This window comes from Elephas maximus, chromosome 2 (genome assembly GCF_024166365.1).
Source record: "Elephas maximus indicus isolate mEleMax1 chromosome 2, mEleMax1 primary haplotype, whole genome shotgun sequence".
Classification (NCBI taxonomy): domain Eukaryota; kingdom Metazoa; phylum Chordata; class Mammalia; order Proboscidea; family Elephantidae; genus Elephas; species Elephas maximus.
The window spans coordinates 60855125-60879206 of NC_064820.1; the positions used below are offsets into that span (position 1 = coordinate 60855125).

Genomic DNA, 24082 nt, shown 5'->3' on the forward strand with positions numbered 1-24082 from the left:
GTTAATTGTTTAAGGGACCATATTACTCATAGGTGATAACATTTATTTTATAAACCAATCTAGTACTTGGCTGAAAGGTGACATGTAGAAATAGCTTCAATTCCAAGTTCCAAGGGTAGCTTAGGGCGACAGTCTCAGGGGTTCCTCTAGTCTCTATCAGTCCAGTAGATCTGGCCTTTTTAGGAATTTGAATTTTGTTCTACATTTTTCTCCCATTCTGTCCAGGCCCTTCTACTGTGTCCCTGGTCAGAACCATCAGTTATCAGTTGTAGCCAGGCACTATCTAGTTCTTCTGGTTTCAGGTTTGAAGAGGTTGTGGTTCTTGTGGGCTCTTAGTCCCATGGACTAGTTTCTTCTTTGAGTCTTTGATTTCCTTTATTCTTTTATGCTCCATACAAGCAGAGACCAGTAGTTGTATTCCGTTTCATTTCTGACAACTTCCAGTTTTCCTAGATTTATACTTCATGCATTCCACGTTTCAGTTAATGATGGATGTTTGTAGCTGTCTGTTCTCATTTTGAGTTGTACCAAATCAGCAAATGAAGGCCCCAAAAGCATTACTCCATCCACATCATTAATGCTGACTCTACTTTAAGAAGACAACTCTTCCCCAGTTATATTTTGAGTGTCTTCCAACCTGAGAAGCCATCTTCTGACACTATACCAGATATGTTCCGCTGTTACTCATAAGGTTTTCACTGGCCAATTTTTTCAGAAGTAGATCACCAGCCATGGGACTAACAGCCCACAGGCATCACATCCTCTTCTAACCTGAGACCAGAAGAACTAGATGGTCCCTGGCTACCACTACCTACTATTCTGACCAAGGACACAACAGAAGGGCCTGATTAGAATGGGAGAAAAATGCAGAACAAAACTCAAATTCCTAAAAAAGGCCAGAACTACTAAACCAATAGGGACTCGAGGAACCCCTGAGACTATCACCCTAGATAATCTTTGAACTTGGAATTGAAGCTTATTTCTGCAGGTCACCTTTCAGCCAAATAATAGATTGGCTGATAAACAATATCACCAATGAGTACTGTGCTCCCTTAAGCAACAAACTATATGAGACTACACAGTCAGTATTTACCCAAAAGCAAAGATGAGAAGGCAAGGAGGGGAAGGGAAGCTAGATCAATGGAAACAGAACAAACAGAATGGATATAATGAAAATGCTGCCACATTATAAAAATTGTAACCAACGGCACAAAACAATGTATAAAAATGTTAAAGGGGAATCAAATTTACTGTGTCAACTTTTACTTAAGATGCAAAAGATTACTTAAAAAAGAAAGAGGAAAAAAAAAAAAAAAAGTAGATCGCCTGGCCCTTCTTCCCACTCTGTCTTATTTTGGAAGCTCCACTGAAACTTATCCACCATGGGTGAACCTGCTGGCACCTGAAACACCTTTGGCATAGCTTCCAGCATCACAGCAACATGCAGGACACCACAGTACCACCCACTGACAGACGAGTGGTGGTGTTAACATGTAGCAATATTTCAATCACTGTTTCAATAAAAGATTTTAAAAATGCATTATTTTAAATGATACAGAAACCAAAACATAATTTAAAATTTCTTCTAAAAATGAAATGATCCTTCCTATATTTGTTTCATGTTTCACTATTCATCAATTAAGAACAGAGACTACATCTACACTGTTATAGTTTACTATAGATCAGAGCAGAGCCCTGGTGGCACAGTAGTTAAGCGCTTGGCTAACAACCTAAAGGTCAGCAGTTCAAATCTACCAGGTGCTCCTTGGAAGCTCTATGGGGCAGTTCTATGAGTCAGAATTGACTCAACAGCAACAGGCTTGGTTTTTGGTTTGGCTAACCAAAAGGTCAGCAATTTGAACCCACCAGTTGCTCTGCAGGAGAACGATGTGGCAGTCTGTTTCCATAAAGATTACTGCCTTGGAAACCCTCTGGGGCAGTTCTACTCTGTCCTACAGGGTCACTATGAGTCGGAATTGACTCAACAGCAATAGGGTTTTGGTACAGATCAGAACAGCCCACATGAATTGGGCAGTCAGGTACTCCTAGGAATAGCTCCTCTTGTCCCCTGCTCAAAGAAACAAGGATTAGCCTTCTAAGGAAGACGTAGTTTCTGGATTTCTCTTGAATTTGTTTAAAAGTCATCTGTGTTCTCTCGTACCAATTTCCAAGAGTGTGATAAAATGCCAAGAAGCAAAACTATTCAAGACAGAGAAGGTGAAATATGTAATTTTTTTCTGAAATACGTAATTCTTCCGAATCTAGAAACACAGTGATAGATGTTACAAAGCAAAGAATGAATTACTATGGTTACTAAGCAAAATGAAAGGTATCTCCGTGAATAACTAACTCTTTGCTGTTGATTGTTTCCCTACATCGCCCCCACTTTCCTTAAAAACTCACAAAACACAGATCAAAGTAGCTATTACTGTAAGCTCTAGATGAACAAAACCTACAAGTCTGAAAAATAAAAGTTTATTAGCCCATAAAAACCTCTATCAGATTACCCAAATAATAACTAATATAATAAATGAAATTTTCAGTTCTTACTATTTTACTGACAAAGCATTTATCTGCACGGCTAAAATGCAGTCAAACACATTTATATCAAACATCACCTTATATCATGTTATAACTAGACTGCTGTCTCCCCACTTGATTATCAAATTATCAAGGAAGGCACATTATATGACCACCGGGGACTTTTGCCACATGCTCCCCAGCAGTCTCCTGACTTAAAAAACCATAGGCGCGAAGTGTTGTCTGTTCTAAGAAGCCTTCCCTGAATTTCCACAGGAGGTGTTTAACCTTTTGTTTACCTCTTTCATAGTTTTTAGCATATGATATTAAAAATCTTTGCTCCCACTATTAATCCTCCATTAGCCTGTAAACTCCTAGAGTTCAGGGTTGCTGTCAAATTATACAACTTGGCAATCCCAGGACCCTCCACAATCCATGGGTTAGTGATGACGTTAGTTGGACTGTAATTCTCAATTATTCTAGGCCATCCACTCATAAAAGGTAGGAAGGAGTTGCCTGAATAAGGCCAAGGCACAGGGCTGAAGACTTTCCGGCATCTTCCCTCTTCAAAAGGTAACATTTTATCATCGCCCCCAAGAGGAGTAACAGACAAGACTTTTCTTCTTCCACCACTTGAGTATTTCGAAATCATTTATCTCTGTATTTCTAAAATTGTTTGGCTTTTACAGGATATACAGGAGAAAGATGTGGCAGTCTGCTTCAATAAAGATCTACAGCCTTGGAAACCCTATAGGAAAGTTCTACCCTGTCCTATAGGGTCCTATGGGGTCGCTATGAGTTGGAATCAGCTCAACAGCAGTGGGTTTTGATTTTTAAAAAAGTGAACAAATCTAACTGCAACTCCGCAGGACTAACTGGATAAACAGATGAACATGTTCAGAAAATTTCACATCTACGGGAGCAAGCCTGGGGGTCTAGTCCCTATAAGACTTTGCCCTCTGTTTTCCTGCGTATTAACTCGAAGGAGGAAATGTAATAATGCTCAATCCTTGCCTCATAAAGACAATAAGCAGAGGAAATTATATAAGAACATGCACTGTCCTTAAGAAAAAGAGGCATGAAAACTCAAAGGATTAGTATTATTCAATATTACTCCTGAAAGTGGTTGTTATTCTGGACTGGTTAGAAAGACACAAATAAGGTTACTTTACAGATAAAGATAATCTTACACTTTTTCAGGTGACATTCTATAGAGGCCTCTCTCTGCTGCCCTGGTATAAATGCATGTTCATGTGAATTTATACTGACTTTGGGTTTAAAAATTATATACTACACTCATTCCTGCCAAATTTTTAAGTACATGATTGAGGGATAAAGCCAAAAAACGAAACCCATTGCCGTCCAGTCGATTCCGATTCACGGTGACTCCACGGGGCAGAGCAGAACTGTCCCATAAGGTTTTCAAGGCACGGCTAGTGGATTAGAACTGTCAGTCTTTTGGTTAGCAGCCAAGCTCTTAACCACTGCGCCACCAGGGGGATGGGGTCTGTGATATTACTAACTTATATTTGAAAACACAGTAAAAACCTTTTCCTTTTCAATTTTCTTAAAACAAATTATAAGGTATTTAAAGGAAGAGACTTCTCCTTGTATCTCCTGAACTACCTACTCAAATTCAAGTTTGACCCTCAGGAGAATAGTGTGTCACAGGAAAAAGGGCTGGGCTAGGATTTAGAACTGAGTTTAGGGCCTACATTTCTCAATATCTCAATTTTCTTATTCATAAGATGCCCAGATATACCTACTTCACTGTGCTGGTATAAATTTAAAAATTAGGCTAACAGATATGAAATAATTTTAAACAATTAAGTGAAAATGTATTTTATGAGGCTACCCTCCCCCCCCCCCCCCGCCCCCAATAATGAGAAAACCAGTGATGCTCTGCAAAAGTTAGGTTAAAAACAAAGACATCGATGCCATTTTTATTGTAGGTAGATTGTAAAATAATTCACTAATGATAAAATTTCTAAATCTTTACTACAAGTTTGTGCTAAAATACCATAATAAACTCCTTTACCTTTTCTAAGTCTTCAATTTCAGAACTGAAATTTTTACCCTCATCCATCATTTCCTCCTCTTCAAGAGTTCTTTCATCATCATAGTCATGGACCAGCATCTCAGCAGTGGGGTCAAAATCATGATCCTCAGAAGACAGAGAGCCAACTGGAACCAAACAATCTGAATCACTTTACACATTCACAAGGCTATTTACAAAAGAACATGATTTGTGTTCTTCTGACAATTCTTATTAATTCTTAGATATGTGTTTTATTAAATGCATTTACTATATATTTTACAGGCTATAAAGTAAAATCACATGGTTCTGAAAAGATAGTCAATTCAGCAAAAGAATAAGGCAGAGTGATTTACAAAGGCTTTTACAAGGGATCCAGTCCATGAGAAAACAACTTATAATAGCTGCAAAGTGATTTAAATGGAGTGGTCCGAAGTAAAGGCCCTAACAGAAAAATAGTCAGACTTGCTGATCAGTTAGTTCAACATTTTTTTTTCTTTTTATTAGGAAAGCAGCCAAACTTATCAGTTAGCTTCACCCATTTGTCTAAAAGCAATAGCAAAATGTCAGAAGGATTAAATCTCCATGAATAGAAGACTTCGTAAGAATCCATTATACACTAAGGCTAATGTTTCTCATGAAGAAAATATCAATTTTATCCAAATTCCAATCCTCAAATAAAGACAAAAAACACAACAGAAATCTGGTTCATAGAACAAATATAAATTTCTATGAAGGAGCTATACAGCAATTCAGTCTTTAAAAGCACTGTATCACTTCTCATTTCTATAACAGTATTTCAAACTCCTCAGCAATAATCAGACAGAATTAAGCCATAAGAGCAGTCTTTACTTTGGATTACTAACAAGGCTTTTAGGATTAGATAAAGGGAAGACAGAAAATCACGTCTAAAACTTTTGGAAGATATATCCCATCGCAATATTCTCCTTGCAAGTTGTTTTGGTCTATTCACACTTATTTATAAAAATATGATTTTTTTTTTTAATACAAAAGTGAAGTCAACTTGATACCCCAAAAACCAAGAGAAATGGGTAAACCCCATATTCCTAAGAGAGTGAAAGCAAAATTATGAAAAGGGGATTTTCTCCGTTTGTTTAACTCCAGTATCTAATTCAACTCAATCAGTGACTCTCAGAGCAGGGAAAGAAAGGAGTATCAGGATCTGGGGTTGGCGTAAGAGAGAAGTAGAAGGAAGCACATTGAACATAACAAGTGCAATCTGTTTGACAAGCTACTTAATATTTTAAAATTTCAAACAAAATTTAGGGATAATATGATATCATTACCAAAATACTTTATTAGGTCCAAAATTCTGTACTATGGAAGAGCCACAGACATAATTCAATGTTTTTGATTTTGAGTTCACAGAACTCTCATCATTAGTCCTAAAAATAAAAAAATAATACACTTCCTGTGAGACTTAACTCTTTAAGAATTTTACATTACGGTGGTTATCTTTTAAAGTTGGAAGATATTATTGCTCATTAAAAAACCTGTTGAAGTATATGTGATTTACCTTAATTTTTTAAAAAACAAGATGAATATTTATTTAATGGTCTAAAAGTAGACCATCCATCATTACAAAGTTTGTTGTTTTTGAGGAATTCCTGGAAACCTTCATAGTATGCTAAAGTGTCCGGGATGAAATAGATGGTAATTTTTCCACCTCTTTGCAAGCATCACTGTGTTATATTCCTTTGTTAACTCCATGTCACTTGGCACACAGCAGATCCCTCTTTACTATACAAAGTGGAAGGTATTTAACAAGGGCTTTTTTTTTTAGAAATGGGAGGGCCTGAGGGTCTACTTCTGGCTTTGTCCCCACTGTCTCTGGGACCTGAGGCAAGTCATTTAAACTTTCTGGGCCTAGCTCTAGTTCCTCATTTGTAAAATATAGGGGATTGGCTTAAATGACCTCAAGAGTCCCTCCAGTTCTAAAATTCTTTTTAAATTTGACTAATTGATTAAAAACAGGTTGTAAGTCTCTGTTCAGACACCAAAATCAAAATCTTTTTTCTTTGTATTTGGATCACAACTTCTTAACAGCAGACAGTGATGCAAAATGGAAAAAAATTACATTATCATTCACATGTTTGACATCATATACATAAATGTTCCTCTCCTGACATCAGTTGTGACAAGGAAATGTTTGTCGCACAATTACAGAAACTTTTTTACACAATTTTTTAATATTGTAAAGACAAACAGCTATTTTAAAAATAGCGACACATTTCTTCACGTGATGTCAATTATTTTATACCTTAAACGATAATCAAGTGAGGCCTATGAAAGTTAACCAAACACAAAAAGAAATAATCCAGGAAAATGGAATGTTCACTCTAAGCACCATGTTGTAATAGAAGACTTGGGAGCTGGTCCAAGCTCTGCAATTAACTAGGTGACTCTCAGTAGAGTCATTTAAAAGTCTGTCTCCTTGACTGTAAAATAAGCGAGTTGGACTAGTTCAGAGGTGCTTTTCCTGGAGACTATGAGCGGGAAAAGAGGCTGCCAAGAGGGGGACTGAAGAAGGGGTGAGAATTGGAACATGCAGAAAGATTCTCTCCACCTACCAGCTTCAGAGGTTCCACAAACATCAAACTGTATGCAATTATGCATGTGTGCAGTGTTCTGGGGAGAGTCCCTTCCTTTCTTCAAAATCGGAAGGGGTCCCTGACCACCAAAAAGGTTAAGAAACACTGTACTAGATGATCTAAGGTTCAGCTCAAAAATCCTTTATCACCACTTTTCTGTGCCAAACTTAGAGACTGGTTTTCTTTTGATTTAAGGTAGCTTTTTTTTACCTAATTTGCAATTTTAACACCATCTACAAATATATCTCAATTATAAAAAAGAGGCTAAAAAGGAGGGGGGTCATGGTAATAATCAATCTAAGCAGCCTCAAATTTCTGACAAAGAGTCAATCTGAAAGAAACTAAAATTAAAATCTAAATTGCTAAAGTTATTGGAAAGTTGATTTAGGATTAACTGTCTCAGACCTGAAGAAAAAAACAAGATACATGAGCTTTAAAGACACATTACTTAAAAGAACATTTGTCTGTTATCAGCTTTGTAACAAGATATTTTTGCAACATACAATAAAAAAAGAAAAAGAATAGTACAACTGTTCGTTCCTTGAACAACTTAATTACCAAACAGGCACTGCAACTCTTAAAAACAAATGTTGAAAATTTTCCAGGATAAATTTTTGTGGGGAAACCTTCAGCCACAGATTTCCGAGCCCCCATTACACGGGATTCCCTCTGGGACCCACCGAGGAGGTAAGAAAAGAGAACAAACCTGGGCTCGAACTTCCAAAAGAAGCCTAGGAGAGAGAAAAGAAAACGTGCGGTTAGATCGCGCAGCCCGGGAAGAGGCAGCGCCGGCAACAGGGCGCAGAGGAGGCGGAGCTGAGCGCTTCTCCGCAGCTGCCAAAAGTGCAAGACGTAGCTTCGCTCCAATCGCTCCCGGCCCCTTTCGGGCCCCCTCTTGGCTGCCTCGCCTTCCTCCCCAAGTCCCCAGAGTGCAAACTCGCAGACCCGGGACGAAGCCCCGAATCTAACAGGCAACTCCAAATCGTCCCTTGGAGCTCAGAAAGTTACAAAGCATAGAAGCAAAACCTAGCGCAGTCGGCTCGCAGCATCGGTCCCCCATCCCCGGCATCTCCGGAGTCCCGCAAATCTCCGTGCCCCAAACCCCTCTTCGCAACGCAACACCCATTCTCGGAAGGGACTCTCCCTCCGAGCACCTAGTCCACCCCCTGGGACTCGGGAGCCCCAACTCCGGGGCTGTCCTCTGCCCTGGAGCGCAGGCCAGCTCGCAGCCGGACACTCGCCCCCAAACCGAAGAGAGAGTCCCCCATCCTTCCTCCCGAGTCCAAGACGCAGCCTTTCAGTTCCCGGGATGCTGGTTCCTCCAAGGGTGTACAGCCCCTCCCGGGCACGTCAGCGCGCCCCTCGCCCCCACGAACTCCAGCCGAGGGGATCCTGCTGCGCCACCCCCTCCCCCCATCTCACTTGTCCCGGGGGAGAAGACCGGGGCAGCCTAGCTCGTTCGACCTCCCTCCTCCAGCCTAGAGGAAAGTGCGGCTGTGGATCTGCGCTCCGGAGAAGGCGCCGAGGGTCTCGGTCTGCCCCCTCACCCCAGGAGTTCCCGCACCTCTCGGGCAGCGGGGCGGGAGTCCCGCTCGCCTCCTGCGGAGCCCAGCGGTCGCGCATCCCGCTCTCCTCCGCTCCCGGAGCAAAGTGGTGCGTGCGGCCCCTTTGCGCCGCAGCCCGGGCCCGGCGGGCCGGGGGCGCAGCGCGCTCTTCCCTCGGGGCAGTGGCGCAACCCGCTCCCCGCTTTGCAATCCGGCCGCGAAGGGGGGGTTCGGCCGGTTTCCATCCACCCCGTACCCGGGAGGCAGCGCGGAGGCGCCGGCGGCCCGCGTCAGCGGCCCGGGGACCCGGCATAGCGCCGTCCCCAGGTCGGGGCTGGCTGCCGCGGGTCGCCGCCTCCCGCCCGGTTCCGTCGTCCGGCCGGGCCGGGGCCGGAGCCACCGCGGCCTAGTCCCGGAGGGAGACCGCTCCCGCGCCCGCTCCCGCCCCCCGGCCAGCCCCGCCGCGGCCCGCCGCCGCCCCGCAGTCCCTGCGCCGCCACGCCGCCCCCAGCGGGGCCGCCGGAAGGGCCCTGGAGCCCCCGGGCCGGCTCCGGGGCTGCGGGGGACCGCCCGGCGCCCGCTCCAGCCCGGCCGCTCCTGCCCGGTTTCCCTGCTCACCTCCGCCATATTGGTACCTTTAGGGCGAACGAGCAGCGCCGAGCCCAGTCCCCGGATGGGGCGCCTGAGCCAATCGCAGCCGCCGCCGCCGTCGCCGCCGCGGTCCGCCCGGCACCCGCCCGGCGGCGGAGGCGGCTCGGCCCCTTATAGGGCAGGGCGGCCCGCGACGCCCCCGGCCCGCTCGCAGGCCCACCGGCCCCGCGCCCCTCGCCGCGCCGCGCTCCCGCCCGCCGCCGGCCCGCCGCGGCGCTCGCCGCCCTCAGCCTCCCGGCCGGGGTAAAGTTGCTGCCGAACTGGAGGCAAGCAAGGGACGAACGGGCGCGGGACGGACCCACGTCCAGCCAGCCGAGGCTGAAGACTGGAGGGGGTGCGGCTGGGGACTGACCCACAGCCACTCCAGTCCCGTAGGGCGTGGGGGAGGCGGGCAGGAGGCTCGGACGGCGGCGGAGAGACAACTCGACAGACTTCCCTAAGTACGAAGAAAGGAGGAGATCGGTGGAGTAGACTGATGGACAGGAGGAAGTCCTGGGAAATGGGAGAAGTGGATGATGGACGGCAGGGTCAATCCAGGATGAGAAGACAGCGACTAGTCTCTTGGGGTTTCCCTGAAGAGAAGAGGGGTCAGGAGACCTGCAGGAATGGGGGATGCAGACTGGCATAGCCTGACTCATGGAGTGGACGGTGAAAGGGGTCGAAAGTTGTCATTTGCCAAACAACCTCGGGAAGGTAGTGACAGTACAAAAAAGAAGGCAAAATATCAACAGGGCAGAGAAATGGTGATAAACATACTTGCATAATTTCAAAGAATATGCTCATAAAATAAAAACTGCACGCACAAAACAAAAAAGCTTAGAACAGCCTTAACCCAAACCAAACAAACCCATTGCCACTGAGCAGATTAGCGACCTTGTAGGACAGAGTAAACTCCCATAGGGCGGCTGGTGGATTTGAACTGCCAACTTTTATGGTTTGCAGCCAAGCTTTTAACCACTGGCCACCAGGGCTTCAGAACAGCCTTGGAGATTGTTAATCACCAAATAGCTGAGGAAATGACCCAGAGGTACACACTTGATAGATACAAAACTCTACCCCTCATGCCCCCCTTGCCCCCAAAAGGCCAAACATTTGCTTAGGCTCATAAAAGGGACTAGTGCTGTGAGCAAGTGGATAGGTAGAAGAGGGAAGATGAGGGAGAAAAGCAACAGGTATACATGCTCTCATTTGTGCCTATGTCCGTTTGCTGTTCTTCCTTGGGGTGTTAAGTTTAACCCAATGGGTCCACTTTGAACAGCTTTGAGCTAAGGACACACGAATATGCAGGGGTAGATTCTGCAAGAAGTTAAAGTCAGCCTGCTGACTTGCCCTGGCAAATTCGTAAGACACACATGATTGTCCTGAGGCGGGAAGTCGGAAGTAACTATGTATGGAAAAGAAAGGCAGAGAAATGTGGAAAAGAAAAGGTGAAGTACAAACACAATCAGAAAATTATGGTAAGGCCCTACAGGGATTTAACGAGGAGAGTGAACTCAGATACCAGAGCTATTCTCCAAACTGGATGCTGATATTAAGTGAGAGAGTTGAAGTTTATGTTGTAATCTCACAAGTTGAGAGACATTTTAGGAACTAAAACTTTCTGTACTTTTAGTCCAAAGGTGAAAGTTCTGACTTTTAACCTGGGGTCCCCTTCAGCCCCCCCTCCTCCCAGGATGCATATGGGACTGGTGATTGGATTGTAGGAGAGGGAGAGAGCGTAACTTTGAAAACTTTTGCCAAGACATCTCAAACTTACCCGACTGGTAAAAAGTTATTTATTCACGGAAATTTTAGGGAAAAATCACGTCAACCATTTCAAAACATCATAAAGACATGGAAAATTACACTTTCCCTGCCGTAAAAGATATCTTGCGACCTTTTGTCCAGTCAAATAACTCAAAAACAGCTGAACTTTGAAACCAGAGGCATGGTACACGTTATATGTACTGTCCTCAATGAGGCGTTCAGAGTTTTCAAAGTAAAAAATGGCTTGAAATTAAGTGCAAGTGATTAACTTCAGAAACGTGGTCATGAGCATGCCCTGTGGACAGAGCTATTAAGCAGTCGCCTGAGCAGCATGACCACAGACTGAGCTTGGGATTCAGAGTCGTGAAGAAAGTGGCTCTAACAGCTCTTCGTGTGTTATACTAAGAAAAACGTTTTCTTCGAAGCAAGCCTTGGCTAATCCAAACTATAAGTGTGACATTAAATGCCATTTAACCATGCCTGAGAAATACACAGACTCATTGGCTTGCACTAATTTAGGAGAGCTTCTGCAGATTCTCTTTTTATTAAATTGTAAACATTTTGTATAGGCATTTGTAGTTTTGACTGCTTATCTGCACTGCATCATAGTACATAGTTTATGTAGCCTGTGTCCAGGAGTATTAAATAAAAAGTCATACAAAGATAAGAGAGAAGTGAGGCTAGGAACTTTATTCCATTGCTGGTGGGACTATAAAATGGTACAGCTGCTGTGGAAAACAGTTTGGCAGGTCCTCAAAAAGTTAAACACAGAATTATTATGGTAGGTATACACCTAATTCCACTCCTAGGCATATACTCAAAAGAATTGAAAGCAAGGACTCAGAATCTTGTACACCAATGTTCGTTGCAACGTTATTCACAATAGCCAAATGGTGGAAACAACGCAAATGTCCGTCATCAGATGAGTGGATAAACAAAATGTGGTATAGACATACAGTGATGTATTATTCATCCATAAAGAGAAATGAAGTTCTGATATGTGCTACTACATGGATGAACCTTGAAAACATTTTAGTACGTGAAATGCCAGACGCAAAAGGACAAATATTCTGTGATCCCACTTATATGAAATATCTGGAATAGACAAATGCATAGAGACAAAAATGTATTAGTGGTTATCAGGTGCTGGCGGAAAAGGGAAATGGAGAGTTATTGCTTAAGGTGTACCGAGTTTCGGTATGGGGTGATGAAAATTTTTGGAAATGGAGTGATGATGGTTACACAACATGATGAATGTAGTTAATGTCACTGAATTATACACTTAAAATGGCACGTGTTTTACACACACATGCGCATATATATATATATATATATATATATATCCTGTTGCCACTGAGCTAATTCTGACTCGTAGTGACCCTGTAGGACAGAGTAGAGCTGCCCAAGAGGGTTTCCTAGGAGCAGCTGGTGGATTTGAACTGCCAACCTTTTGGTTAGCACCCGTAACTATATATATATATATATATACACACACACACGTATATATATATATAGCTGCAATAAAATTTTTTTAGAAAATAGATAAGTGAAGGTAAATTAATTAGTAGTTTAAGGAAGCAGAGCTCCTTTTCCTGATCACTACAGATAAAGTGTGTAACATTTACAGTGTGTAGAAGGATCTTTCATTCTTTTTGATAAGACTTCCAGGAGTCGGTACACATAAAAAGTGTCATTCCTGGAAGTTGAAATAAAAAAATGTTACTTTTCACAGTTACTTTTATCCTGCAACTACACAACAGGTGGCATTATATAGACGGTAAGCCCTATGTAGGACCTTAGGCACTATGGGACCATTATAAAAGTCCTTGGACCCCAGAAGCCTACAATGTAGCAGTAATTCCTATAAGGGGTTGATGGGAAGCAGAGAAAGGAAGATAAAAGCTGAAAGCATGGTAACCCCTATGACAAACCAAAATATAATAAATCGTACCAGCCATCTACAGAAGTGAAATCATCCAAGAGGTTATCTCTAAATGTGTGATTTGAGATGGCTTACAATAAAATAAGAAAATGTAGATATAAAAAATGAGGACCAGTGAAACTAATTAGGAGGATAACACCAGAGAAGAAGTTAGAACAAGAATGTGCAGGTCATGAGGTGTATCAGAATATTGCATTAAAGCATAAATTGGGTTTAGAGCTTTCTGACTGCCAAAGGAAAAAAAAAAGGGAAATACAATTAAATTGCTTGATTCCCATTGCCTGTGAGGGGAAATAAATTCTTCAGCGGAAACAAAGCTTTTCAGGACACTTTAAAAGACACGTTTTGTAAGAGCTACATAGTAACAGTAAGGTAGAGAGAAGTATCCTCCACCAAGTCCCCAAGTGCACTAGAAGGTTTTACAACACTGTTTATTTTAGTGACCACCCATGAAAGTTGAGGGCATGAAATAAATATATGACCTACTGAAAGCGTTTTTTTTTTGTTTGTTTTTTTGCTTTTTTTACTGGGGCCACGGTAATACAATACAAATATTTAGCTTTCTACAGTTTTCATCTAACCCAAGGGAAAATAACAGACGATCCAAAACTACTGTCTCAATCTTAAATGCCTATTATAGTAGCTGGGCAGGCAAAACAAACGAGTAAAGCACGCCAGGGTACAGACAAAAGCGGGCGGAGGTGAGGAGAGCAAGCCAGGGACTGCGTTCTGCCTAAATGGAGCAGCCACTACTTAGCCTTAGCAGACTGGCTGTTGCCTGGTAAGAAAGTGAGCCTAATGCTGCCAGACATTTCTATTTTCCAAGAACAGCTGGAAAGCTGGGTATTTATGTAAAATCTACCAGTTTTTAAAACTTGGCGACTAATTGAAAACATTTTATACACAGTATAGGCCAAGCAAATCATGTCGTGTTCAGCCAGTGAGTTTCCAGTTTGCGTTTTCCTAATATTACAATGGAGCCCTGGTGGTGCAGTGGTTCAGCATTTAGCTGCAAACCAGAATGTCCCCAGTTCAAATCTACCAGCTGCTCTTTGGAAACCCTACGGGGCAGTTTTCCTGCCCTATAGGGTGGCTATGAGTCGGAATCAACTCCATGGCAGTGGGTTTGGTTTGGTTTTTTAATATTATAATATTAATCTCTCAATACGGCTTTCCACAATCCTGCTCAACATAGGATCAACCTACTAGCATTTTTCTAATTATATCCACTTCTCCTGTGTGACGTTCAATTAAATTTTTTTTGTTGGAAAAAGTGACTCTCTGAAAAGGTAATTGATTGTAATAATCTTTACCTAAACAAAATTTTTTAATGGAAGGGAGATGGTCAGTGCAGTAAGCTAACTAACAAAAAAAACCCAAAACAAACAAAAATAGAGGAAGATCAAAAGAACAGTGTCTCCTCATTTCAGCCCAAAGACGAGAACCTGGTCCATAAACATAAGCATCTATCTCATCCATGAGTCAGGGCCATCCTTACGGTAAGATGGACACATCAGGCTAACATTCCTTTGTGAGAGGACCCGATTAGAGCTTTCAAATCAGTGGCTTTAAATTTAAGGGATACCTCAAGAAAGTTTCGAATAACTTCACCGCTTTCTAAAGAGTCAAGTCGAGATCTAATTTTTTAATTATGAATTTAAATAGTTGCAAAGGATATAATTTGCAGTGTAACTGATGGCCATTTAAAAAATTTAATCGTTTTATAACATTTTAAAATATATGTAATGTAATCTAAATACCATAGTATGTCCATCATTCTTTAAACAAAGGAAAAATAAAAGCATGAACATGCTTCTTCTTTAACAGTAGGAAATTTTATATTATTCCATTTTCTCTTTGAACTTATATTTCCTTTCTATTTTCTCTTAAGAATTTTGTACTCTTTATGCTTAGAAATCTTTTATTGATACCTGTCTTAGTCATCTAGGGCTGCTATAACAGAGATACCAGAAGTGATGGTTTTAACAAAGAGAAATTTATTTTCTCGCAATAGAGTGGACTAGAAGTCCAAATTCAGCGTATCGGCTCTGGAGGAAGGCTTTTTGTCTCTATTGGCCTTCTCAACAATCTTGCCCAAGACTAGGAGCTTCTCTGCACAGGGACCCCAGGTCCAAAGGATGTGCTCTGCTCTCTGCACTGCTTTCTTGGTGGTATAGGTACCCAACTCTCTGCTCGCTTCCCTTTCCTTTTTATCTCTTGAGAGATAAAAGGTGGTGCAGCCCACACCCCAGAGAAACTCCCTTTACGTTGGATCAGGGATGCGACCTTGGTAAGGGTGTTACAGTCCCATCCTAATCCTCTTTAACATAACATTACAAACACAAAATGGAGGACAACCATACAATATTGGGGATCATAGCCCAGCCAAGTTGATACACATGTTTTTGGGGGGACATAATTCAATCCATGACCATACCCTACCATCTTTCTCTGCTACAAAAATATCTCTATTAAAAACTCTATATTCAAGATTAATAATTTTCCTGCAGATTGAATTATCAGTACAATTAATACTAATTTACAACTGATCAAAACAATATACATGTATTAAAATTTCGATTAAGGCTTACTGAACAAAAAATTGCATTGGGAATTCATCTCCTAATAAGATGAACAGGGCCTTTAAAAAATTAGTTCATGTGGCTGTGGATGAAGATTCCTTATTGTTAGAATGAGACAGTTTAACTATCTTTTTGTTTCTATAGAAACAAGCTCCGAGAAACATAAACAAGTAGATGGAAATGAAGGATTTTGTTACTAAACCATCACTCAATTCTTTGGACTGCTTAGTTATATATCATGTTGTGATCTTCCATCAAACATTATATTCAATGATCTATATACTAACATTTCTTTTGTCTTCCTTCAATTTTGTTGCAAGCAAATGTGAACATGTATGTATTGAACTTTGGTATTTGCCTTGGGAATAAAAAAGAACTATGAGTAAATATTTAAAAATTCGCACTGGGTGGGTTAAGAGTAAATATTTAAAATTTCTCCATTAATTTCATTTATGTTCAAACTTCTCTTGTATAATTGATGATATTGTTGTTGTAAACTGCTGTTGAGTCAGGTAAGATTTCTACCACTGAACCACCCATGCCTCTTATTTGATGAGAGAGAAGCGACCTGACTTGTAAAAAAAATTTGTTTCTCAGCCCTAATAGTCCTTCGCTATAATTCACTTCACTTTTGATGAAGAGTACCAAAAAAGTTTTTGCCGAGACTTGTCAAATGGTTATTACTTGTACCTGGTATTTTTTTCACAGAGTCACCTATTTAACCCAAAACACTCAGAAAAGGGAGGAAAAATGAAAGTATTCATTTCAATATTCTCTTGCGAATAAAACCAAAAAATCCAAACCCAGTGCCATCGAGTCAATTCCAACTCATAGCGACACTACAGGAGAGAGTAGAACTGCCCCATGGAGTTTCCAAGGAGCACCTGGCGGATTCGAACTGCTGACCCTTTGGTTAGCAGCCGTAGCACTTAACCACTACGCCACCAGGGTTTCCAAATATAAAATTTTTTAATAGCATGCTTTTATCTTATCACGTGCTTTAGGTATATTTTTATTAAAACCTTGAAGATACAGATTAAGGCCTTAGGTCTATAAAAACTGTCTGCCACATAACCTTACTAGCAAAGTCTGTTCTCTTTGTTGAATCAAATGGCCATGTGAGACTTGCGTTCTTTCAGAAAACGTCTGACTTCGTTTTTTAATTCTAAGAAGCATGTTCACTCTTCTTTTGAGGCATATGAAAAACCACTGAGAAATGAGTTACAAAGCATGTATTATTCGATAGATAACTAAGGACAGGCAACTCAAGGGTAAAGTAAAATCAAGATTAGATGCTAAGATTAAATAGAATTAATTTATTTGTTTTGTAATAAATTATAAAAACAAGAGTAATTAATATACAGTTCCTCGTTACTTAGTTTACTTAATACAGAATAAAGTGTAGCTAAAAATTATACGTTATTTATAATGCAAGGAATATTATAAAAGGCACAGTATTCCTTTGATAAACATGTGAACATGTATGTATTGAACTTTGGTATTTACTTGGGGCATAAAAAAGAATTATGAGTAAATATTAAAAAATTCTCCATTGATTTCATTTATGTTCACACTTTTCTTATATAATTGATGATATTTTTGTTGTAAACTGCTGTTGAGTCAGGTAAGAACTCTACCCCTGAACCACCAGTGCCTCTTATTTGATGAGAGAGAAAGGTATATACCGAAAAATAATCAGCTCAGCAGTTAGCCTGTCACATTATTTTTAATAAACCAAAAAAACTATTGCCATTGAGTTGATTCTGACTCATAGCGACCCTATAGGACAGAGTGGAACTGCCCCATATGGTTTCTAAGGAACGGCTGGTAGATTTGAACTGCCAACCTTTTGGTTAGAAGTTGTAGCTCGCCATAGCTCTTAACCATTGCACCACTAGGGCTCCTGAATTTTAATAGGAAGTGAAAAATATTAACCATTTTATAAAATGAAATCATATAATCTCTATACATATTCACATGCTTTACTGGTTTTGCTTCTCTAGAGAATGCAGCCTATGACAAAACCAGAAAAAAAAAAAAACCCACCAAATCCAATGCCATCAAGTCAATTCTAACTCATAGCAACCCTATAGGACAGAACAGAACTGCCCCCATAGAATTTCCAAGGAGTGCCTGGTGAATTTGAACTGCCGACTTTATGGTCAGCAGCCATAGCTCTTTAACTACTACACCACCAGGGTTTACAGCCTAACACAACTTATTGAAAATACCTGCTTAAATTTAAATAGTGTTTAATATTTCTTATCAACGCTGACTTCTTTATTTTACTTTTTCCGGACTCTCCTACAACAGCAATGCATTTTTTTGAACATGGTCAAGAAAGAGAAGAAAGTCATTAAATGAAAATTGCTCTCTTACTACTCATGCTCCACAATATATTACATCTGATTACAGAAAATCCTAAGAAGAACCAAAATATTCTGGTCCTAATACCAGCCATGCTTTACCCTTCGCTGAAACATGTGTAAGAAAACTTTAACGTGTAAAATATGGCCTAAAAGCCTAAAATATTTCCTTTATTTCAATACTTATTTCTAAAAATATACCGTATTTTTCTTTAAATATTATTAACTCTAATTATAAAAAAATTATTGACTTTGCTAAAATTGACCAAAATAGGTTGAACAAAACAGGCATAAGTACTGACAAATGCTTTGTAGTTCTATGTTGTTCTGTATTAGTGTTGAATCTAGAGAGAGTTTTGAAAAACCTTAACTTGACAATTTAAGAATTTTAGCACAAAAGAACTGGGGACAACCAGGTTGGAGAACTGGGTTTGAGATGGGTTGCATAATGCTAGGATAAACGAGGTCTTCTCTCCATGAAGGATTATTAACATTTTCCAAGGCAAGTATTAGCAGAACTAGACTTACATAATGACTGCATAAATTACCTTGAAGAAAAAATGCACAATTTAAGTCATGTCAGTGACTTTGCTCTCCATTCCCCTCAATAAATATGTGCTGAGATTAGCTTGAGACGGGAGTCTTGAATCTGCTGTACTCTTGACTGGCTTCTCATACTATGAGCATCTTGCCACGTTGAGCGTAACTCTGGTATTTAATGATATGCACTTTTTTACTTTTTCGTACAGCATGGCCTGTAAATACAAGCCAACTCCCTCATCTGGTGTTGGACTAAAGAAGCACCCGATACTGAAGGAAAATTGGCTGTGTTAGACTTTTTGAGAGGTTTGTATGCCCCCTTTCAATGTGGTACTTCCTTAAACCCTTTTTTTTTTTTTTTAAAGTTTCATTTCTTTTTAAATTATTATTATGAAATACTTCGGGAATGCCAAAAGTATGCCATTTATATAGTTGTTTCTTTCTTCATTTAGTTTACGTAATAAATGTAGTTTATTTAGTTTACTCAATAAATGTTTATAAAGTGAAATCGCATTGTGTTTACATTTAGTTTACATAATGTAAGCACAATTGCGATTCCACTTTATAAACGTATTGAGTATTGTCTTAGTTATCTAGTACTGCTGTAACAGAAATACCTCAAGTGGATGGCGTTAACAAACAGAAGTTTGTTCTTTCGAAGTCTAGGAGGCTAGAAGACCAAATGCAGGGCACCAGCTGCAAGGGAAGGCTTTCTCTCTCTGTCGTTTCTGGGGGAAGGTTCTTGTCATCAATCTTTCCCTGGCCTAAGAGTTTCTCAGCATAGGGACCCCAGGTCCAAAGGATGTGGTATGCTCCTGGTGCTACTTTCTTGGTGGTATGAGGTTCCTCTTCTCTCTGCTTAATTCTCTCTTTTATTTCTCAAAAAATATTGACTGAAGATACAACCTAATCTTGTAGATTGAGTCCTGCTTCATTAACATAACTGCCTCTAATCCTGCCTAATTAACATCATAGAGGTTAAGATTTACAACACATAAGATAATTACATCAGATCACAAAATGGTGGACAACACAATACTAGAAATCATGGCCTAACCAAGTTGGTAACACATTTTTGTGGGACTCAATTAAATCTATAACAAGTATTTACTAAGTGCATATTATCTCATATAATCCTCACAATCATCTTGTGAGATGAATGTATTATTTTCCCTGTTTTACAGATAAAGAAACTAAGGCTCAGAGAAATGAAAACTTACACAATTTGTATTTGACAGAGCTGAATTTAGGCCCAAATCTGCTTGAATTTAAAACCTGGGGTCTTTTCTTCATATCAAGTTATTAATGGGTAAACAAAAAACCATTAAGAAACAGAACAGATAGCATTTAAGTGAAATCTGGACAATTATGAGTCAGACTAAGCAATTTCTTTTTGGGGAAAAACATGCTAAACTAAGGGACCTAACTTTTGGAATAACCCATGAAACTGAGTAAAGGAAAAAACGTGTATCAAATCGACATTAGTAGAACACTACTGATGCATTGAGGGAAAATAGTCTGAGTTACACAGTGCTTAAAAGCTGGTAGGCCAAGAAATCAGAGACCATGCCCATCTCAGTCCCTCCCTGAATACACTTGGCTTAACATGGTGCTAAGCACGCGGTACACACTCAGTAAATATCTGTCGAATGAATACATCGGGATTTAATTCAACTGTAACCACTTCCTTGTAGAGAAATGACTCAAGGTATATAATTGTAATAATGATAGACAATACAACGTGTCGTTGTTGTTAGCTGCCGTTGAGTTGGTTCTGACTCATAGCGACCCATGCACAACAGAACGAAACACTGACCGGTCCTGCGCCATCCTTACAACTGTTGTTATGCTTGAGCTTATTGTTGCAGCCACTGTGTCAATCCACCTCGTTGAGGGTCTTCCTCTTTTCCGCTGACCCTGTGCTCTGCCAAGCATCATGTCCTTCTCCAGGGATTAATCCCTCCTGACAACATATTCAAAGTATGTAACACGCAGTCTCGCCATCCTTGCTTCTAAGGAGCATTCTGGTTGTAAGTCTTCTAAGACAGATTTGTTCGTTCTTTTGGCAGTCCATGGTATATTCAATATTCTTCGCCAACACCACAATTCAAAGGAGTCAACTCTTCTTTGGTCTTCCTTATTCATTATCCAGCTTTCACATGCATATGATGCGATTGGAAATACCATGGCTTGGGTCAGGCGCGCCTTAATCTTCAGGATGACACCGTTGCTCTTCAACACTTTGAAGAGGTCCTTTGCAGCAGATTTGCCCAATGCAATGCGTCTTTTGATTTCTTGACTGCTGCTTCCACGGCTGTTGATTGTGGATCCAAGTAAAATGAAATCCTTGACAACTTCAATCTTTTCCCCGTTTATCATGATGTTGCTCATTGATCCAGTTGTGAGGATTTTTGTTTTCTTTACGTTGAGGTGTAATCCATACTGAAGGCTGTGGTCTTTGATCTTCATTAGTAAGTGCTTCAGGTCCTCTTCACTTTCAGCAAGGAAGGTTGTGTCATCTGCATAATGCAGGTTGTTAATGAGTCTTCCTCCAATCCTGATGCCCCATTCTTCTTCATATAGTCCAGCTTCTCGTATTATTTTGTTCAGCATACAGATGAAATAGGTATGGTGAAAGAATGCAACCCTGACTAACACCTTTCCTGACTTTAAACCAATCAGTATTCCCTTTGTTCTGTCCGAACAACTGCCTCTTGATCTATGTAAAGGTTCCTCATGAGCACAATTAAGGGTTCTGAAATTCCCACTCTTCACAGTGTTATCCATAGTTTGTTACGATCCACACAGTCAAATGTTTTTGCATAATCAATAAAACACAGGTAAACATCCTTCTGGTATTCTCTGCTTTCAGCCAGAATCCCTCTGACATCAGCAATGATATCCCTGGTTCCACATCCTGTTCTGAAACTGGCCTGAATTTCTGGCAGTTCCCTGTTGATATACTGCTGCAGCCGTTTTTGAATGATCTTCAGCAGAATTTTGCTTGTGTGTGATATTAATGATATTGTTCTATAATTTCCACATTTGGTTGGATCACCTTTCTTGGGAACATCCATTAATAACCGGAACCTGGAATGTACGAAGTATGAATCTAGGAAAATTGGAAATCATCAAAACTGAAATGGAACACATAAACATCGATATCCTAGGCATTAGTGAGCTGAAATGAACTGGTATTGGCCATTTTGAATCGGACAATCATATAGTCTACTATACTGGGAATGACAACTCAAAGAGAATGGTATTGCATTCATCGTCAAAAAGAATGTTTCAAGATCTATGCTGAAGTACAATGCTGTCAGTGACAGGATAATATCCATACGCCTACAAGGAAGACCAGTTAATACGGCTATTATTCAAATTTACACACCAACCACTAGGGCCAAAGATGAGAAAACAGGAGATTTTTATCAGCTGCCGCAGTCTGAAATTGATCCAACACGCGATCAAGATGCATTGATAATTACTGGCGATTGGAATGCGAAAGTTGGAAACAAAGAAGAAGGATCAGTAGTTGGAAAATATGGCCTTGGTGATAGAAACAATGCCTGAGGTCGAATGATAGAATTTTGCAAGGCTAACTACTTCTTCATTGCAAATACCTTCTTTCACCAACATAAACGGCAACTATACACATGCACCTCATCAGATGGAACACACAGAAATCAAATTGAGTGCATATGTGGAAAGAGACGATGGAAAAGCTCAATATCAGAACAAGGCCAGGAGCCGACTGTGGAACAGACCATCAATTGCTCATATGCAAGTTCAAGCTGAAACTGAAGAAAATCAGAGCAAGTCCATGAGAGCCAAAATATGACCTTGAGTATATCCCACCTGAATTTAGAGACCGTCTCAAGAATAGATCTGACGCATTGAACACTAGTGACCAAAGACCAGACGAGTTGTGGAAGGACATCAAGGACATCATCCATGAAGAAAGCAAGAGGTCACTGAAAAGACAGGAAAGAAAGAAAAGACCAAGGTGGCACATGTCAGAGGAGACTCTGAAACTTGCTCTTGAGTGTCAAGCAGCTAAAGCAAAAGGAAGAATTGATGAAGTAAAAGAACTGAAGATTTCAAAGGGCCTCTCGAGAAGACAAAGTAAAGTATTAAAATGACACGTGCAAAGAGCTGGAGATGGAAAACCAAAAGGGAAGAACACACTCGGCGTTTCTCAAGCTGAAAGAACTGAAGAAAAAATTCAAGCCTCGAGTTGCAGTAGTGAAGGATTCCGTGGGGAAAATATTAAATGATGTAGGAAGCATCAAAAGAAGATGGAAGGAATACACAGAGTCATTATACGAAAAAGAATTAGTCGATATTCAACCATTTCAAGAGGTGGCATATGACCAGGAACCGATGGTACTGAAGGAAAAAGTCCAAGCTGCTCTGAAGGCATTGGCAAAAAACAAGGCTCTAGGAATTGATGGAATATCAATTGAAGTTTTTCAACAAACAGATGCAGTGCTGGAGGTGCTCGCTCGTCTATGCCAAGAAATATGGAAGAGAGCTTCCTGGCCAACTGACTGGAAGAGATTTATAATGTGTCGTTAGGACTGGTATTATAGAGGCAGGAGTTATTTATTTACGAATCCATTTACAAATCATTTCCATCTATGGCCTTCAGTTGGATTGGCCTGCTCATGTGAGACACTTCCCAGGAAGCCCAGCCATTGACACCAGCCCTCTAACTTCAGTGTGCAATCAGGTAGTCCCGCTGCTCACCAGTTCTGACCTTCTGTGGTTCCTTCTCCCCCCTCCACTTTGGATACCTAACTCAGGGCCCCCATGCTAGTCCAACTCACTAGGACATGCTTCTTCAGCTCTGACCCTCAGCAGTCCCTCTAAGACAGGATTGAGTAACTTCTTTCCTCTCTACTCACTCATAACATAGCTGCAGGTTTTGCCTGGTCTACACTATCCCCATACTGGCTACATCACTTCAGCCCTATCTGGCCTTCTTATCTGGGAGACAAAGGGACATATCAAGGTCACTGTGCTGGGATCTGTAAGGGGATATGTCACAAATCTACACTGCAAAACAGTTCTCCTTGCTCACCAACTTCTATTACAGCTTTTGAAACACTTGTTAGTTGGAGTCCAGTCAGCTCCGACTCATGGAGACCTTATGTATAGCAGAATGAAATGCTTCCTGATCTCCCCCCATCTTCATGGTTGTTGGTACGTTTGAGTCCATTGTTGCAACTATTGTGTCGTATCTTCCAACCTAGAGGGCTCATCTTCCAGGACTATAACCACAAAACCCACTGCCGTCAAGTCGATTCCGACTCATAGCGACCCTATAGGACAGAGTAGAACTGCCCCATAGAGTTTCCAAGGAGCACCTGGCGTATTTGAACTGCCGACCTCTTGGTTAGCAGCCGTAGCACTTAACCACTATGCCACCAGGGTTTCCTCCAGCACTATATTAGACAATATTCTGTAGTGATCCATAAGGTTTTCACTGGCTAATTTTCACAAGTAAATTGCCAGTCCTTTCTTCCTAGCCTGTCTTAGTCT

The 24082-nt window shown here is 40.8% G+C and overlaps 1 protein-coding gene across 2 annotated transcripts in view; it reads right to left on the bottom strand.

Annotated features, from left to right (window-relative positions):
- Positions 1 to 9443, bottom strand: part of MIER3 (MIER family member 3) — a 39813-nt gene extending 30370 nt beyond the window's left edge. Inside the window, exons 1-3 of one of the 2 annotated variants that reach the window (XM_049863945.1) lie at positions 9330 to 9443; positions 7874 to 7898; positions 4559 to 4704 (exon numbers count right to left, since the gene is read on the bottom strand). In XM_049863945.1, coding sequence (XP_049719902.1) covers positions 4559 to 4704; positions 7874 to 7898; positions 9330 to 9338 — 180 coding nt within the window. In that variant the 5' untranslated portion in view covers positions 9339 to 9443. The remainder of the gene's footprint in view (positions 1 to 4558; positions 4705 to 7873; positions 7899 to 9329) is intronic. The other variant, XM_049863937.1, reaches the window with a different exon arrangement.
- Between the last annotated feature and the right edge of the window lie 14639 nt (positions 9444 to 24082).